This window comes from Leptonotus elevatus, chromosome 1, assembly GCF_054856555.1.
Source record: "Leptonotus elevatus isolate MCC_2025b chromosome 1, RoL_Lele_1.0, whole genome shotgun sequence".
Classification (NCBI taxonomy): domain Eukaryota; kingdom Metazoa; phylum Chordata; class Actinopteri; order Syngnathiformes; family Syngnathidae; genus Leptonotus; species Leptonotus elevatus.
Genome location: NC_141239.1, coordinates 7526572 through 7545714, shown reverse-complemented (window position 1 = coordinate 7545714; position 19143 = coordinate 7526572). Strand labels below are relative to the sequence as shown.

Here is a 19143-nt window from a genome sequence, read left to right as displayed (position 1 = left end):
TTGAGTAAAAAAAAAAATATATATCGTAATAATCAATTTAGAGATTCGTATCGGGATAATCGGCATTGAATCGAATCGTGGCCTATGAATCGTGATACGGATCGAATCGCCAGGTACTAAGCAATTCGCAACCGATTTATATTAAAAAGTTTTCTCAGCTTTCGAGCAAAAAACAATTTTTGTTTCGTTTTTTACAGTGCATTTCTCAGCGTGTGGTACTGGTATTTGATTGACAGCTGAACAGCTTCTAGTGCATTTAAGTGTGGCGTGATTTTGAACAATTTTGAACCTCATTTTATATACCTGCTAATTTTTTACCCAACCCACTTCTTTGCGGTACGTCACATTTATTTCGATTTTACAGGGATTTTGAGAAAAGCGGCCCTGCTACAGAGTAAAAACATTTGCCATGCGGTGACTCAGTGTGCGCGTGAGCAGGCGAGGCTGATGGCGACTGAGGAAACCCCGAACACGCTTTCTTTCCACCCTTTGTATTCAACTGGACTGCAAGTAATTCAATCCGCCTCTCCTTGTGCCGGCTCACTCAAATGAAACGCAAAGCGAATGAACTCTATCAAGTGGAGCGCCATTAGAACACTGGCCGACGTATCGTTCTTTTTTTTCTTTTTTTTTTTTGTGCGTGGGTGAGCCCGGGGCGCGCGCGCTACCGACGCGTACACGTGTGCGAGCATGTGCGAGCAATGACTTGTAAACCCAAAACGCAATCTCCAGCGCAAAACCGCTTGACCAAACGCTTTTACCCGGCGGGGAGAGCGGCCGCTTGCTGTAACGCAACGTCCCCGGCCCGCTTTCTCCATAGCAACGCACATGGCAACGCGTCTATTTCAGAGCGGCGGTTCCGGCGTAGCACTTAAAACACACACAAAAATAAATAAATAACTTGGAGAGAGAGAGAGAGAGAGAGAGAGAGAGAGAGAGAGAGAGAGAGAGAGAGAGAGAGAGAGAGAGAGAGAGAGAGAGAGAGAGAGAGAGAGAGAGAGAGAGAGAGAGAGAGAGAGAGAGAGAGAGAAAAACAAAACAGCCATCAATTATTAAAAAGAGCTCCACGTTCATACTTACTGTGTGTGTGTGCGTGCGGTGGTGCCAGCTGCTGCCGAAAACTGAGACCTCACGCTTCATCCAATCGTTATCAGTTATCTGCAGCGGGCCTCGTCACATGCAGAGGATGTGAACTCGGACCTGCCCCCTCGCCTGACATTTAATTGTTCGCCGCCGTGTGTTTACTTTCAAGGTGTTGGCTGTCCTCGCAGCCACGAAAGGCAAAAAGTCGTTGGAAAACATCGAATGGGGGGGGGGGGACGTTGCGGGGGGAGAAAAACAAAAAAAGGGAGGCCCTGGAACAACACGGAGTGGCGCGATAGAGAAAGTTCGAACCGACGTGAGGTTTTGCCAAGGCAACAAATGCTACGCGTCCACGTCAATCGTCTCTGGCTCACGCCGAGGCAAACTGCGTAATAAGCGGAGTGTTCTATGATGGATGGGAACAGAGTTGACATTTTGTATGTACTCACAATGAGCTTCTACAAAAATAAAATGACGGGTACGAGAGATCCAGCCAGTACGGCGGGGCTGAACGATTATGGAAAATAATCAAATTGCGATTTTTTTCCCCCCAAAAAATTGTGATTGCGATATTATATGTGATTATTCTTTTCAAGGTCCTTTTCAATGAATTGTTTTACCCAACAAAAAGTTAATTATAATAAATAATATCAGATGTATTATTGATTACAGGATTTTAATATAAAGGCAAATGAAGCCTTAATATTAGGGGTGGGAATCTTTGAATGTCTCACGATTCGATTCCGATTTTTGGGCCTGCGATTCGATTCAGAATCGATTTTCGATTGAGAAAGATTTTTGATTCAAAATGATTTGATTGACAATGATTTTTGCTTCAATCTATAGATGTGCAAGGAATCGTAATGATCTACTCCAGTCTGACTCGCTAATGCTAATTAGCGTGCTACTCACGGCACTTTTATCACTCAAAAGAACGGCTCCACGCTGCAAAAGAACAACTTTTATTGGAGTACCTTGATTGTGACTTTTCCCTTCTACTCTCTAATGTGGCTACAACTTAACAGTGTATCAGACCGCTTGGAACCACACTGCCCCTCAGTGGCTAAATCGGGTACAACATGAACAGCGTTCCCCAATAAAGGCACACACAAACAAAGGGAAGACAGTACAAAATCATTTAAATAAAATCGATTTTGGGACATTTAAAATCTATTCTGAATCGTACTAAATGAGAATCGCGATACTTATGAGAATCGATTTTTTGGGCACACCCCTACTTAATATCACAGTTTTTTCTACAACATTTATAGTTAGCTACAATTTACCACTTCAACATATCGAACTTTTTATGTTGCATAAAACATGACACACTGCATTTATCAATAAATAAAATAAAAAAATTGAATTTAATTTAACAAAATATATATATATATATATATATATATATATATATATATATATATAAAATTTAATTAAATTAAAAATGTGCGATCTCCAGTCAGTAAACTCACACATGCTAAGATTTTCCGATTTGATTTCCACTAGCATTCTGTAGCAATCTTTGTGGGTGGGTCGCTGGTTGTGTAGTTTCCCAGGGTCTGGATGGGCCGTGAACCCCTTACGCTCTGTTTCAATGCGCATTTAAATCCCAGTTTCTCAAGATTACGTGATCTCGTTTTTTAAAACCGAAAACCGTTAAAAGTGCAATTAATCCTTCAGCCCTTGGCCACGTATAGATTTTTTTTTTTAGAGGGTGGGGGCAATATTATTTAATTGCGAGTTCATAAAGTGGCAGATTTGCGACAGAAAAACTCAGTAATTTACGACAAATACCCGTAGCTATATTCTAATGTGAGCATTCGTTGGTGGTTAATGGGGCACTGTAAAATGAAAAGGCAGGATGGAGACGGATTCATTCTTAGTTTAAACTTTACTCGTCATACACGGCAGCCAGAGCGACAACACTTCCTGATCCCCTATCAGCTGACTAACACTAACCAATCAGAAGCTAGCATACTTTAGGTAAATGCAAGTGAATGACGGAGAGCAGCAGATTCGACTTCAACTTAGATACTTGTACAAAAAAATATTATGAATGTGTAAATAATAATTCTGGAAACATAAATGTACAAGCAAATATACATTTCAACAAAATAACTTAAATGCTTGATCGTCCGGGTGTGGACCTTCGCAAAGTGAGGCGTCTTCGTCACTGGTAGTACCCAACGCTTCAAAGTGCGAATGCTTAACATGATATGTTTAATCTCTGCTAAAGCAATTACTATCTCCTTATTTGAAAACCCAACCAAAAAGTATTGGCACAAATATTCGAGTAGTATGCTACGAGAGTTTTTTTCCTCGCAAATATATTTTTTTAATCGCAAATTTGCCACTTTATAACTACGCAAATGTATTACATAAATGTATTTACGTAAATTTTTGACTTTATAACGTTTTTTTTCTCAGAATATTTCTCCCACGCTCTAATTTTTTATTTATTTATATGTGGCCCTAATACATCGCCATAGGGCAAGCCACCAATCTGTAGCAAAAAAAAGTATAATGCTAGCGTCGGGTCGAAACCTTGTATCTCCAATAAGGGTGTTCCATATCATACCTTCTACGATATTACCGGTGTCTTTTTTGTGGGTGATATTGACGTGACGACGTTATGCATAACATCATACGTCTTCGTGTCTATTTGGACGTACATGCGTCGCTCTGTCGGCAAAGTGGGCGTAAGCGACATTCATCGTGTGGAGGCTGTTTGGTTACAAGAGGTCAGATATGATGCGAAAAAAAATCGTTTGCAAATTGTGCAGGACAACTGTTGCCGTTAAAGTTAAGAGGACACGCGCAAGCTAAAGACACGCGAGGAGGACATGGAAGCAACTCGTGTTGTTTGGCGTGAACAAAAGTTCATTACTGGAGCACCCATAGTTGATGTGACTTTGTTATGCTAACCGGCCGCTAAGCTAACGTGCTCCTCCACGAGACGGCGCGCGCGTTGCTGTTGCGCAGCGGCGTATTCGTACCCGCTAGTAATGTCTACAAGCAATCACGGCATTTTCTCGCTCCTCTTATTGACCAATCAGAGACATTCACGGCAAAATAACGCTCACAGGAGGGTTGCCGGTTACGGCAAACATTTTTCAACAATACACTTGCCTGCGATGTGCAGAGCATGACGCCACAGACTGGCTGCTACCGTATCATAAAAAAAAGAAAGAAATTGCCTCTACAACATGAGGATCAATCACACGGGAGAAAATAATGGACTTTCTTGACTCATGCAATTTACCACTAACTTCTGAAGGTTTGTGTTTTCTTTGTATTTGCTAAGTAAATGTGCTTTATGTGCTTTAAGCAGTTATGTTACAATTAGACCTCGCAGGGTAAGCACTACCTGGCCTGTTCTTATTTCCATTTCATTCCATTACGGTTGCTATATTTGCACTTTGTTTACATTTCAATTGTGGAGAAAAAATTGTCTTAAATATTGTGCTGCAATAAAAGTTCTATTATTCCAAAGCACCAATCACAAATCTATTGTTCAGTAATTATTACCAATATCGTCCCATAAATCGTCACCGCAAATTTCTTTGAAATATCGTGATATAATTTTTAGGCCATATCACCCACCCCTAATCTCCAAAATTGTCACTTTTCTTCAGAGCAGGCCATTTTCAACACTTTTGATTGGTCAATAAATTGTAAAAAAATAAAATAAAATAAAATTATAATAATAATAATAGTAACACCCAGATGTGTGGACTGACCAATAATATAGATTTTCTAAAAATATCAAATTTACCAAATTGTGATTTATGAGGATTTGGGCTGATGCCAGTGATATATAATCACAAATCTATTGTTCAGTAATTATTACCAATATCGTCCCAAAAATCGTCGCCGCAAATTTCTTTGAAATATCGTGATATCATTTTTAGGCCATATCACCCACCCCTAATCTCCAAAATCGTCACTTTTCTTCAGAGAAGGCCATTTTCAACACTTTTGATTGGTCAATAAATTGTAAAAAAAAAAAAAAAAAAAAAAAATTATAATAATAATAATAGTAACACCCAGATGTGTGGACTGACCAATAATATAGATTTTCTAAAAATATCAAATTTACCAAATTGTGATTTATGAGGATTTGGGCTGATGCCAGTGATATATAATCACAAATCTATTGTTCAGTAATTATTACCAATATCGTCCCAAAAATCGTCACCGCAAATTTCTTTGAAATATCGTGATATCATTTTTAGGCCATATCACCCACCCCTAATCTCCAAAATCGTCACTTTTCTTCAGAGCAGGCCATTTTCAACACTTTTGATTGGTCAATAAATTGTAAAAAAAAAAAAAAAAAAAGTAATAATAATAATAACACCCAGATGTGTGGAATGACCAATAATATAGATTTTTCAAAAAAATATTAATTTTATCAAATTGTGGATTTGGGCTGATGCCAGTGATGTGTACAGTTGCCTACACTGTAAATAATAATAATAATAATAATAATAATTCTACCATAATTTTCAATTATTAACCTATGTTCATATGTTTAAATGTGAAATAACTCTTTAAGGTGAGTTGTTCGAACAAAAGTCAAATTTGAAGATTTGAACATTGATTTAATGTGCTAAGTTTAAAATTAGAAGCCGGATCTTGTAGCCACAAAGTCATATCAATGCGCCACGCAAATAGTGCCTGAAAGTTACATTTGGTATATTTAGCATATTATATGGACTTCAGTGGAGTAAATCAATCCTTTTATAAACACTCTATCATCCTACATGTTTAAAAAACAAAACAAAAAAAAGGCTATTGAGGAACCTTAATCTAAACAAAAGTGATGGCATTGTGGAAGAACACAACAGATTAGTCTGCTATCTGCCGGTAATTGCCGATGGAACAGAAGTCACACTGTTATGGTGGAACAATTTAGATTTATGAGTTATGGACAATTTGAACCACTGTTGCTTCATTAGATGAAAACATACATTGGTGTATGCAAATAATTTAGCGCATCATGGTGATTTTTCAAAAAAGATTCTTATGTCAAAGGCCTTCTTTTTTTTTTTTACACAGTGTACAGTTTGTGCGTGTGTGTTTTTTATTATTATTATTTAGTAATCGGTTGGAATCGCAATATCAGTTTGGATTTAAAAGATACAGGTGCATAGAATCAAACTGAATCAAATATTTTCAAAATAAATCCAGATACATATCCAATAGTCTTTTATTAATCATTTTATTGTCCGTTCATATGCTCAAAGTATGTTCAAATGACAACATATCGAATATTTTTAGAATCCATATCCCATTGAAAAATCTGATTTCGAAAAACGATGTTGTACTCGGCAATCTTTTTGAAACGGATTCAGTTACTGTCTCGGTCGTTATTTTCCAAAGTAAAAGCAGACATCTTGTTTTGATTCAACACAAAAGATCGTTTTAAGCCGCCCGATTATTGAAATAGTTGATTACTTCGATATTTGATTACTTGTCAATTAATCTATTACTTTTGACACCGAACTGAGCCACAATTTATCGCATTGAATCATATTCCCACTAAATCAAATTACATTTAAAGATCAAACCATCCTTGAATCGTGCACTGTTTTGAGATATGTACCAAATTGCCGATGCGCAACTCCATTATCCACATATGTTCCCGTGGCTAAAAAGCGAAGCGTGGAGAGTCTTTGTCACCAAAATGCTCAAGAAAAGAAAATGACTCATTTCTATTAACAGAGCTATTAAAGAACAACCGTAGCAGAAACAATTCAGACACTTGAACATAGCACAATTTACAAACAATAAATCAGGCAACAGAATATTGCACTAGCTTGAAAAAAAGAGGCTAATCATTCAATAGCCAGTGGTGCTATTGTGATCAAATCTTCTGTAATGTCAATTTATTGCTCAGTAGCCTAACATGCTTGTATTGCGTAATTTGTGTATGGTTTTTATTAACATCAGGCGTTGTAGTTGATGTTTTTGTCCAAATTAAACCCACCCAAAAATGGCTAATTAGCTTCAGCAGTAAGCTAATGGCCGTCATGGCATGTTATTTGTGGTTCACGCGCAAAACAAAAACATCACAACAGTTGATGTGGCGTCTCAGTAAGTAATTCCTCGATTTGAATGCATTTCTCTTGCAGCAGGTCGTCGGTTCTGTGTGTGAGGCCCAATTCGCCCGTTTGGGTGTGAGTGGCCAATTTGATTTTTTTCGAGATTGTCCAATTCAGTCGCGCTCGTCCCCGGCAGGCCTTGGATCTTTGCTTCCCTTTGTTATTGGTTGTGAGTATGTTTGTGTAAGCAGGAATACATGGAGAGAGAGGGGGGGGGTAAAAAAATCGGATGATTTTGATTAACTTTAGCGGACTGCTATACAATCACCCAAAGAACAATCCATTACATTTTGGAGACTTTCCAGAAGGTTTTGTTTGTTTCCAGGATTACACAAATACTCATTCACTTACTCTGTCGGAGACACTCATTACACTTTGTTGCAGATCCAGTTCAAGGTGCTGATTCAAGAAATTTTAATGCACCTAGTATTGCTTTTTTTTTTTTTTTCTTAATGATACAATATGGTAACATGCACCATGGAGGTATCTATAAAGACTTTACTTATTACAGTTTTTCTTGGCCCTCAATTGTATCGAGCCAAAGTTGGTTTGGCAACTTTATTTCTATTATCATACACGAGGCAACTCGATCTCAATGTGCCTCACGCAACCAAAACCACAACACCGAAAAAGCATTTGCAAACAGAACCGCTGAAGACGTTCGCAAAGCAAAGAGAAGTAGTTGATTCTAACTATTAAAAGAACGTACATTGGCAATATTTTAACTCATTCACTGCCAAGGACGGCTATAGACGTCAACAATTAATTTTACCGTATTTTTCCCGAAAAAAATCGCAAATTTGACATTTTATAATATAAAGTGGCAAATTTAAAGTGAGAAAAAAACTTGTCAACTTGCGAGTTTATAAAGTGGAAAATTTGCGAGTTTATAAAGTGAGCAAAAAACTTGTAATTTTGCGAGTTTATAAAGTGGCAAATTTTATATCTGTTCTAAATGTACAATAACAAAAATTCTAGGTTTTCATACTCTTAACAAAATTGGAAAAAAATGTTAAACTAATAAAAATAGTTCAAATGAATTTTTTATGTCTATAGCCGTCACTGGCAGTGAATAAGTTAAGCAAAGAAATAAACTAAAAAAGACCATATTAGAAAATTGATTTAAAAAATGCTTGAGACTGACTTCACCTCTGTTGGCAACTTATTCCATTTGCGTGCAGCATAACAGCTAACAGCCGCTTCACCATGTTTGCTTTGAAACCTGGGTGCCACTAATTGACCCGAGTCTGCAGATATACTGGGCTTATATTCAATTAGATTTTCTTAATTCATGACCAAAACCATTCCGAGATTTATAGACCAGTAGCAGAATTTTAAATTCTAATCTACGGTTGACTGGGAGCCAGCGTAAAACCTTTAGGACTGAAGAAATCTCTTCTGATCTCTTAATTGAATTGGTTAAACTGATAAATGGATAAATATAGCTGCATGTCATCTGCATAGCCACGGTAGTCAACATTGGCCTTCGGAAGCATCCTGACCCCAAGGGTAACATATATAGAGAGAACAGACGGGGTCTAAGGGTTGACCCTTGAGGGACCCCACATGTTATTGCCATTCATTAGAACACAAGGCGGTGACTGCCAGGTCTGTGCAACGCCTGTGAAAATCTGCACACCTTGGAAGGAAGGAGGAAGACCACCTTCATAGTGGTCTTTCTTTCTGACCACCCTTGTACTATGTTTCTTATCCTGGTCCATTTACACGTGGGTAGGTATAAATAAATAAAAATCGGTTGTCTGTTGTCTGACCTCCTTTCCAAGGATGTAAACTGTAAACCTTGGCTTCAAAGATTTTTTTCTTCCAGGTACTCTCCATATGTTCCGCCTGTTAGTTTTATCAATGAAATACTTCCTCGTCGGACTGTAAACGCTCACGCGCCGAGCAACGGCCACAGTAAATCCCGCAGACGATGCCAATGAGACAGTTGGACGAGCGACACAGTTGTGTTGTTGACCTCGCCAACGTCGTCCAGGTGACTTGGGAGCATGTTACAGGATTGCCCGTTGACAGCAGCATTCCCGGAAAATAGCTTTCCATCCTTTTTGTCAAGCAGCCATTCTGCAAATGACACATACAACCTTGACTTCTCCTGATCGGAGCCTCGTCACTTTTCTGACACATGCTGGAGCAGTGTGTGTGGGGGTGTGTGTGTGTGTGCGTGCGTGTGTGTGTCATAACCGGGCAAAAAAAATAAATGTGACAATAGACCAGCTGATCAGCCAATGAATGTTTTTTCTACATTTCGCAATCTCCGTATTTTCTGTTGCTTTATCGCCATCTCAGTTATGCGCACCACCGTCATTAAGATCCGTTCATGTAACCAGCTAACAACCAACAGCGAAGAACAAGCTAAATGCTGATTTTCAAATGTAAAACGGGCAAGACTGTCAATGAGTCTCATCAATACCAAGTCAAAGTTATGTCTTTTATCGAATTTTTTTTTTTACCGAGTAAGTCCATAAATTGGTGATTTAAGTCTGACTTGACTCGAGTCATCTAAGCAAAAATGGCAATCAATACTCAGTAATCAGCAATTACTGGATTATTAGTCATATAATAAAATCATAAGAATATTTTGTGATTTCATTTAGCAATGCTGTCTACAAAATATCAAGGATGGGCATAATAACTGATTAATTGGCTGTTAAAGGGGAAGTCAACTCAAAGAGAAACAATTCTTGGCAATAATATGTTCAATGCAGTCCCACTCGTCTAAATACGGTATTCTGGTTAATATTGCATTAGTAGAATATGAGTTCAGCAGCCAGATCCAGCGGGTTTTTTTTTTTATCAATATCAGAAGGCGGCCATTTTGCCACTTGCTGCTGAGTGAAAATGACATCAATGGGCTCAGGTCTCACAGCTCAGCTTCAGAAAACAGGTGAGCTGTGTCATGTTTAGACTAGTGAGGCCATTATTGTCAAGAAATGTGTAAGCTTGACTTCCCTTTAAGAATCAAGTACATTTGTGTTTGAATTGATTATTGATTAATCGCATCTTGAAACAAATTGTCTTACTTGGATAGGATGCTGCCCAACTTCCCATTGCTAAAACTACTAGCAGTTTGTGTATTTATGGCAGCCACATAGCTCAGCCTTCCAGCCCGCTAACGTAATGCTAACGCTAGTTAGCAATTAGCATCTATGTTCCGGCGCTACAACTCTTTAAGGAATAGATTGAAAAAACAGTGAAGCGCAAGTAAAAAATAGAAATGTAGCTCATATAACACTACTCACCATCATTTATTCTTTATCCTCTGAGAAGAATAACTATATTGGCGCTGTACTGATGAACTAAGAGTAGCTGAGAAAAAAAAATGGCAAAAACCTCAAATACTTACACGTCTTGCATTTTGAACTTTCCCTGTTGACAATTATAACATCCAAAAACATACGCGTGGTGACCGATGACCGTCATTTTCTTCCTGAAAGCAAGACTCGGAAATAATCCTTTCTAGATATGAGCAAATCCAGCAGTATTGGTCGTCCACAGTGTCCCTGCAGGGGATATCACCATAGCAGTAAGTGGCAGGCATTAGAGTACTTACACAGCCTATCACAATGGACGCAGTAATGCATCTTTCAAAGCACAATGTTATTGAGGCAGGACACAATATCGCGCTACCCCCCACCGGTTCAGCGGGATCGCTATTAAGTTTCAGGGTGTGCTGCGGGATACTGTAATCGTATACACTTTATCAGGCTTGTTCTGTCGCAAGTGTTTTGCTTATGGGATTTCAAACAGGGGTGGGGGGGGGGGGGGGGTGGAAGTGGGGGGGGGGGGGGGGGGTTATGGACTGCCTCATTAAGAGCACGTCGCTAAGATGTAACCGCGATCCCCCAAATATCTTGGAGCAGATCAGCGTGTCATATCGGAGTACTTGGCTGATCGCAGCCGGTGGAAAGTTTTCAATACTGAGCCAGTGCTCGTAGTGGGAGTTTTCCATAATGCAAGAATTTGGCGTTTGGATTATTGCTAAATAAGCAGGAAGTGCGCTGGAATTTTGCTATGCGGTAACGAGTTGACAAGTGGCCGTCTGTGAAAAGTGGATTCGATCAACCGAAGCGCTTAATTCCGGTGTTAAATGCGCTAGCCGTGTCAATCTTAGCTTAGCGATTAGCGTGGCTTCTATTTTCGTCGCATCGATGCTTTGTCAGAAATGTAGCTTATTTGTCGCCCGCAGAGGCAATGATCGCTGACTTCAGAGCAACCCCGCAGCATGTTTCGCCGAAGCAATAGCCAGCTGAACCTTGTTGCTAGCTAGCCAAGTTGTGCTAACAGCAGTGGGCGATGTTAGCGATGCAGCCCAGCAAAGCTTTTTGATTTGTTAATAAAACTGTTACGAGGCACTAAAATGCTAATTTTGCCTCTCTAAGGGTGTATTCAGACCAGAAAAATCTTTTAGTTCGCTTGTTTGGTCCGGACCAAAAGCGGACTTTTTTTCTTCTTTTTTTTTTCGTTCGGTGCGGTGGACTATATTGCGTAATCACATCGACCCGCGTGACGACCTGTGCTCCCATTGGACAAAAATAACGAGGGCTGAAGGCATAACCAAACCCGGAACTAGCGGAAAACGTGAAATTCCGACGTGCTGCGTTACTGCTCTGCATATTTGTGGCGTTATTAGATGCAAGATATTTTGCGCGCATCAAGAGTAGCTCATTCAACGGAGGTCCCGCGACGCTGTTCCTCATTTTGGAACGCGTCGTCGATTGCGTGCAGTAGCTCCGCGTGCCCCGCCCCCACCACAACATGCTAACAGCAGCATGGCTAAACAGAATACGGATAGTTATGAATGAATTTAGCGCAATATTCCTCCCGGCGATGGCTGGCTACGGTGGCTTGTTAAGCCCAAAAAGGCGCATATGTCCTGCAGTTGGAGCGGATCAGCCGTGGTTTGCATTCAAACTGCAAAGCGAACCGTACCGAGTGCGTTTGGAAGCGGCCCGAGACCGCCTCCAAAAGAAAAGTCTTCAGCTCACCCTCGACCCTAATGAGGATCCAAAAATGGTTGAATGGAACCTGCTTCTCATGACTTGGTGCTCTCAGTGCGGAGCCTCCATCAAGGCCACACAATCATGTTTTGGATTAATGGTGAACTTTATAGCTTGACTTTATAGCTTGACTGGTCCTCCTAATTTTGCCAGTCAAGCCCGACCTAGCATTCATGCATGGATCACTGAGAATTTAGGAATGCCCTTTCGCGCAAAATCCTGCTAACACAGTGATTCCTAACCGGTGTCATACACTGGATGGTGTAAATATATATTAAAAGAGAATTAAAGTATGTATTCAACCGGAGTTTGAATTGGAATTTTTATGATTTGAAAAGGGACAATGCACACTAATCAACATTTCACAATGTAAATGTGCCCAAGTTCGCTAAATCAAGCTTCTTTTCATTGGCAGTCCCTTGAAAAAATCACACATTTTAGTGCACATCGTGCTTTGAGCAGCGCTATCCGACGGAATTTTTTTCCTTTGAAGTTTAAATATAACTTACTTCAACTCCCAGAATCCTTTGCCATACCCTGGCTAATGGTTAGAATCCAGGACGTTTGTCTTGCTTTGATCCAGTAAAATTTATCTTTATTGTGTCGTACCAACGAGCTAGCGCTAAGCTAACCTGCCGTCTCCAGGCTGTCGTGGGGTTAGCAGCGAAGTAACAAAGACAAATATGAATATAAATATTCCCATACGGAAACGTCACAAAGTGTGAACATTTGGATTCAGCGTTCGTTTTCAATGGTCAATTCGCGATTCAATTTGAGTCATCACTGATCCATGCACGGCCCCAGTAATTATTGTGCATACTGTGCAGGGGTGTCAAAATTAGCGAGTTCATTTGAAATACTTTTAATGCCACTATTTTTTTTAACACGCGATTAATGACCACCTGTATTTATTTATTTTAAATAAATAAATAATAAATAAAAATGACCACCTGTATTGAGGGAATTCCAGTCGCATCGCAGCAGACATGTCGTTAAAATTTGGCAGTAATACATTTTATAATAATGCATATCCAGTATTTGTGGAGACTGGTGTGAAGTTGTGTTTTACAATTTAAAAAATGTGCAGAATTCCACAAGTTACTTCATGTTAAAGATTAGATAGCTCTTGATATGAAAAGAAAGATGCACTTGGTCTTACAATTGCAATTATGCCATCTAGTGGCAGAAAATGACCTCAACACAAATCAATATAGCACTCTACAGTTTTACAGTAGGCCTACGGTGCATCTTTTTAATTTTAACTCAATTTTATTAATCATGAAATTACTGTATAAATTACTAATAGATGCAGCCATATTTCTATTAGTTTAAAAAAAATCCACTTTTATGTTAACAAGAGTATGAAAACTTTTTATTGTACATTTAGAACAGGTCGAAAACTTTTTTAATTAATTAATCAATTAATCGTGAGTTAACTGTTGAAGTCTTGCGATTAATTACGATTACACCTTACACCCTTAGATGAATGTAAGTCAGACAGAATGATGACAGTTAACAACGAAGGCTACTTTCACTTCAGTCATTTCAGGGTTCTGCTGATTCTCCAAAACGGGGCCAAGTTCAGAAGAGTCGTTGAAGGCGGTTCGAGGTCCCACCCTTTGTTACACGGTGCCAGCTGCAGCATCTTAAAAAGGAAGCCCGGTGCATTTATTTGGATGCCGCCTTCTGTGCTTGTCTCGAATCTCTTGTCATGTCAAAAGTTGACCTCACCGGCACCTTGAGCAAAAACGCTGAGGGACGGCAGTTTTAAGGCTCTTGCGAAAAAAAGGGAAATGAACCCTTATCATTTTAACATGCATCCCGTAAGGCATCTTGAGAATGTTCCCATGCGGGAAAATTTTACAAATGGATGTGAAAGCGCAATTAATGTAGTGAGTATGGCAAGTGAGGAAGTTGGGAGATAATTGTTTCATCAAACCTTGGACAAAAAATGGAAATATGTCAAATCCAATTAAGGACAAACAGGGCTATAGTTAGACCTGAAGTGTTATTATTATATCCATCCGTTCTTTTTTCTCCCGGATCGGCCTCATTACGGTCACGGGTGAGCTCGGGGGCTGATCCCAGCTGACCTCGGGCGATACAAACCCCTCGAACCTCGACATCGTTGCGCACCGTTGCATTTAACTTTGAAGTGCAACACATTTGCATTCAATCTTACGGAATGCTATTCAATCTGGCCAATGTGCTTTTTCTTGCTTGGCTGCTGCCGACAACTCATCCTTTCTTCAAGAGCTGAACACACACAAAAAAAAAAGCAGACCTCTGATCTCAACACAATCCTGTCCAGTATATCCTAAGTGTCTGATAACCAAGATCTTGGCAGCGTAACTATCCCACTTTCCCTCGACCCGTGATTGAATGCCCCGCAAGAGTTTATTTTATGAGCACTGTCTGACATAATTTACTCAGGATGTCTATATTCATGTTGTTATTTAGAATCTCTCAAGCAAAGCAACGTAGCGGCCGTCTTGACACATTCATTGCGGTGTGTTAAAAAAAAAAAAGGAAAAAAAGTTACAAATAAGCCCGCTGAGGTTTTTCCTCTCGACTGTATTGTACGTCTTATCCATCATACTATATATTGTACTTCATGCGTATTTGGAAAAAGACACAAGATGTCGTCGTTACAGAATTGGAGGGCATTTCTCACCTATGAATTTTCCATTCATCCTCGCACAAAATACAAAGACAAAATGTGGCTGTGAATTAATATTATTTAAAAATATCAAGCCGTTTTTGAGCACCCCCGTATTTTTTCTCTCTTTCTGCTCAACTTAACAAAATGTAGCTTTTCTTTGGTTTGATGTTGTTAATTGTTAAAAAAAAATGGTTTCATCACAAAGGTGTTTTAAATAACACTAAACTCCTTAAACTTGTGTCTCTAAACATACGCACAAGACATTTACTAAGGCATTTTTAACCATCTAGAAAAGTAATTATTGAAGTGCTTTACTAGCCCCACTAGTGGCATGTGGGCGCCCTCTAGTGGTACGCAAAAGATCCATCCATCCATTTCGAAATCACTAAATAAAATGTTGAAAATGTGTATAATGCTACAGCTGCTTTTTTTTTTAATCCAGTAGAATACATTTGTTAAGTTTCAAATACAATATAATTGCGTGTTACAATAATATTAAATCGACTGTAGGCTACTTTGTAGGATTAAAAACCTCAGCCTCTTTTTTTTTTTTTATAAACACAGTCTATGACAGGCCTACGCTACTGTATTTTAATGTTGGTAATTATGCTAGTACTTGGAGAGCGTAGAATATGTGGACTTGGAACTTGGTGTAAAACATTTGAGAACCACCGGTCCAGTGGAAGTGGAAAAAAACTGAGCTCGGTCGGCTCTTTGCCTCAGCAGAAATGACACATTCAAGCTAATTGCTCGGACCATGGGTAAGTCCTGAATGTAATGAAGTGTGTTACTCACATCAAAGCAACCCTGTTACTCATATTATCAGCAAAAGATCAATTCATATGAAGGTTTGTCTTTTTTTCATCATACAGGTAGAGCCAAGTTTGTTTTTAACCAGTTAGCGTAGCATATGCTAATGTACATTGGGGGGTACAATCTGATGTCAGTATTGATTTTTAACCCTGTTACTTAAAAAATAAAAAAATAAAAACTTTATTTAGAGTAATACAGCAGTGCCTTGATATACAAATAATCGGACTTTGCCTGAGTCTGACCTAGCCCCCCCCCCCCCCCCCCCCGGCTTTAGAATAAAAATTTGAGATAGCACTGAAAAGGAGCATAGAATTCAACACATTTCGCAACAAGCATCAGTTAGATGGTAGATAGTGAACAATTATTCAGAGAAAAAAAACCTTCATACTTTTCATTGTCACTTGAAGTTGAAGTTTGCATCAAACTAAACATAAACCAGGAAGAATTTCATGTCATGTGTTTAAAAGAGCCACAATACTTTGCCTTAAAGATTGCTAGCTTAATGCTAACGTATAATGGGAAATGCCATAGATGAGTTGAGGAATTGCATCAACAGGTATGTAGTGGCGTTAATACTTTGAGCAATAGAATGGATCCTATCGTCCATCCATGGGTGGGGGGGGGGGGCGGCTTAGACCCCCTAGACCCCCCCCCCTTCCTCCCCTTCACCACCACTACTAACAAAATAATTCCAGTACATGAAAAACCTGCGAAAAATATTTTCAAGGCAAGGGAAACGGTCGTTTAAGGAAATATAATTGTGCGTCGGACCCCAATTCGGCTAGCGACGCCCTGCACAGTTTAACACAAACCATACATCGACGCTAACATGCATATATTGGCTATCTTCTGCGTAAACAACTGCTATTACTGCCGCTTCCTTCAGTCGCTTACAGTAGTTGTGAAACTCTTCTTGGTTTGTCTCTGCAATGACACTGCCTCCAGTGGCCAAGTTCACGCTCACCCAAAAAGCCCAGATGAATTCAAACTAAATTGTCCTCCATGTATGGAATCGCCGCTGCACCTTCGCAAGCGCAACGCGAGCCGAACGCACTCGTCGAAGTGAGTTGGGAGGAATGTGGAGGCCTTTGCCGTGCGTGCGGTTGCCACGCAGTGCCAGGTGCAGTTCCAGCCGGCCGCGGCCACATTAAAGCTGACACTGAGCAGAAGCCTAAACAAGAAAATGCTTCCCTGTCTGGGCCGGGTGGGGGGGTGGGGGGGGGGGGGAAACAACAGGCGCTTTTGTTTGCCGAATCACCTGCCATGGGAGCCTCATTTGAATATTTCAGTGGGCTGTGTTGTGTGCTAGAGCAAAACAACACCGCAACACGGAACAGGTGTGTGGGGCCAATAGAAACATATGCGAAGAGACCGTTAGATTGTTGATAAGACGTATGACGTATTTTTTTCCCCATTGGAAAACATGCGGTCAAATCATAGCTTCAACAGCACACATATTAAGAGGGGGGGGGGGGGGCTGCAAATCATACGCCAGGCGTGGTCATTGAGTAGAAATGTATGCATGTCATTGACTATCATGACACATGAGTCTGCGGTCTACCTTGTGGAGCTCGATGCGTATCCTCTCCTCTCCTTTATGCGGGCTCTCGGGCCACAGGTGATAGCTGGAGCCGTAGTTGGGGCTCTCTCTGCTGCTGCTGTTGCTGTTGCTGTTGCTGCTGCCGCCAGTCGCGCTCGACTTGGCCCGCTGTGTCGCCGGGGGCGGGTCGCCTGCAGGCGCGGGGGTCCTCGCGCAATTATTGCGGTCTCGGGCTTCTTCACAGTGCCGACCCGGCGTGCCCGTCTGCTGCTGCGGCAGTGGAGCCTGGTGGGTCCTACATAGCTCGCCGGAGCCGCTGGCGCAGTGGTTGATGGGCAAGCTGCTCCCCACCAGCAGTTGCTGCCGCGCTCTTAATTGCGGGATCTGTTGCTCCTGCGTGTGAGGCTCGGGTGCTCTTCTGTCGGTGCACCTTTTCTGCGAGTTCGCACGGATTCCTTCAGGGGAGGAGTCCCTCTGTGGGAGTCTTGGATGACAGTGCTGCTGTTGTTGCTGCTGTTGTTGCTGTTGCTGTTGCTGTTGCTGTTGCTGTTGCTGTTGCTGTTGCTGCTGCAGCTGCCTGTGGTCTCGTTGCCCTCCTGCTCCTCCTCCTCCTCCCCTGCAGCGTTCCACGATGCTTGCCTGTTGGTAATTACTGGCACTCCTTCCCAGACGATCCTCTCGTTTGGATTCCCGAGAAAACAGCAGTGAGGAGGAGGAGGAGGAGGAGGCGGTGGTCGGCGGCGGCGGCGGTATAGGCGGGGGGAGAGGCGGGGAGGAGGGCTGCGGTGGCGCGGCGCGGTTTTGTGAATGGTTCGCCTCCTGCGTGGAAAAACTGCAGTGGCAGCTCGGAAAAACCGGGGCCGGGGCCCAGGGATCCCGCTGCGAAGCGGCCGGCTCCCCTCGGCCCGCCGGAGGTGGCGCGTCCCCGCCGTGCGGCGCTCTCCGCGCGGGCTGCAGGCTCACGCACGGGAGCTCCTGGAGGCTCCGGCGGTGAGCGTCGGTGGTCGAAGCGCGGTCTCGGTGGTGGGAGGAAGAGGGCGGGGGCGGCAGGCTGAAAACAGGCGCGTCCGGCTCCCCGCTGGCTTTTTGCTGGGGGTTCTGGTGCTGGGAGGCAGCTCCCGCGTACCGATGCCGCATCCCCTCGATGGCCGAGGCTCGCTCTGGTTGCTCCTTGGACGTGCGCCGCTCCGACGCCCGTTCATTGCGACCAGCCCCGCGGAATAGGAGCGACTTGTATCATTGGTAGCTTGCGGTGGCCGGGACCTGCCTTCAAACGTCACACTTGTGCCAAAACGCCGCCTTCGACTGGAGACGGCGGGTCCGTGCCCGTGCTATGCGCACAGGTTGCAGCGGAGCGATCGCGATCGCGTTCGCGTTCGCTGGAAAAGAGGGAGTCAAGGATGAAGAAAGGTGCAGGTGGGATCCTGCGCACTGCTTGGACGATCGTCTCAATCCACCGCGGATCTGATAGATCCACTTTGGCCATGTTGCCGTAAACACCCTGCATTGTCAGAAATCACTTTTATTGCCACGTCACCACAGGCCTGTCAATTGCGAACATCCAAGCAACTCTTCAATAAAGCTTTTTTTTTTTCTTTTTTTTTAAATACACGCACTTGTTGGTTCTCATGCATAAAACGTGTCTTGAATCATTTAAACACTGGTTTTGTGTTAACCTTGCAGAAATATTGAAAGTGTGTGAGACAAAAAATACAATTGTGACCATAATATACTATTAATGTTATATTTGAAGCTTTGGAATCGGGACGACTTCCCACAAAAAAAATATGACTTTGAGGCTTGTGGCTTGCTATTGTTGAATTAGCAAATTGAGTGATGCGCTAAAGCTAAAATGCCATTTTTACCCAAACGTCCAAGCAACTCTCATTAAAAATTTTGAATGGAACATATTGTTTATTT

The 19143-nt window shown here is 41.6% G+C and overlaps 1 protein-coding gene across 2 annotated transcripts in view; it reads right to left on the bottom strand.

Annotated features, from left to right (window-relative positions):
* The window catches only part of kcnn1a (potassium intermediate/small conductance calcium-activated channel, subfamily N, member 1a), a 92718-nt gene extending 74134 nt beyond the window's left edge, over positions 1-18584 (bottom strand). Inside the window, exon 1 of one of the 2 annotated variants that reach the window (XR_015094494.1) lies at positions 17245-18584. Coding sequence is in view for 1 of the 2 variants with exons in the window: in XM_086072512.1 (XP_085928638.1) it covers positions 17245-18360 (1116 nt within the window). In the remaining variant the exon portion in view is untranslated. The remainder of the gene's footprint in view (positions 1-17244) is intronic. The other variant, XM_086072512.1, reaches the window with a different exon arrangement.
* Between the last annotated feature and the right edge of the window lie 559 nt (positions 18585-19143).